The 823-nt window shown below is 41.7% G+C and overlaps 1 protein-coding gene across 1 annotated transcript; it reads left to right on the top strand.

Annotated features, from left to right (window-relative positions):
* Positions 1-352: 352 nt before the first annotated feature.
* On the top strand, positions 353-807 carry Tsp_15051 (hypothetical protein; the record flags this gene model as incomplete). The annotated part of the gene is made up of 2 exons (XM_003368219.1): positions 353-506; positions 545-807. Coding segments are annotated over exons 1-2 (417 nt in total), but the record flags the coding sequence as incomplete, so codon positions are not given.
* Positions 808-823: the final 16 nt, after the last annotated feature.

Below are 823 nucleotides of genomic sequence, written 5' to 3' on the forward strand. Positions count from 1 at the left end.
CTCGCACTGTGGTGGATTCTTGAGATGGTCATCACCATACATAACGTGAGTGAAGATCTTGGTACAACGAGTGTGGACAACAATCAAGCCAGCATGTGGAGTCACTGTCCAATCGAAGACAGCCCCGCGGATATGTTGAGTAGTGGATGCTAGTTGAAGACATTGGAAGAAAAAACATTTTGATTTTTCGATTTGTTGATCTCTCAAAACCACGGTCATATTGAATGGTTGGATCTGCCACCGATGGATTATTACAGGCCAATGTGGCTCAGCTAACATTAACCATTAGCAAAAAATCGAGCTGGACTTTTACAAAGAATGAATGGCATCAAGATGTAAGGCAATTTACAACATGATGAAAGAGCAACGGAGCGAGGATGCTAAAGAATTTCTAGTTCTAGTAATTGCTGTTACGCATGAATTGTTCAGCTGTATGGAAATATCCCAGTGGGCTAGAGGCAGCATAGTCTTATCTACGATGAATGAAGCTGAGAAGCACCTCGCTAGTAAGCATATCTATGCTTATTTGCTCCAACTGTTCCAGGACGGCTCGCGGCATTCTATTCGAGCTACGCATATGTAATATGTGACTTAGTCCATTGCATTATGAAGGATGCATATCTGCAAACTGATGCAGTTTGTTTATTCCCAGCATATGACATATGGATGTCATTTCTAGACAGGCTGCAAGATTGCATAGGGCTCATAGCAGATCAGAGATACGTCACGCAAATAGAGGTACAACTGCATAATGCAATGGACAAGTTGTGCAATGAGAAAGGCATTGCATTGAAAATCAGAGAGAAAGTGAAAATTCACCTAA

Source organism: Trichinella spiralis, assembly GCF_000181795.1.
Source record: "Trichinella spiralis strain ISS 195 chromosome Unknown Scfld2879, whole genome shotgun sequence".
NCBI lineage: Eukaryota > Metazoa > Nematoda > Enoplea > Trichinellida > Trichinellidae > Trichinella > Trichinella spiralis.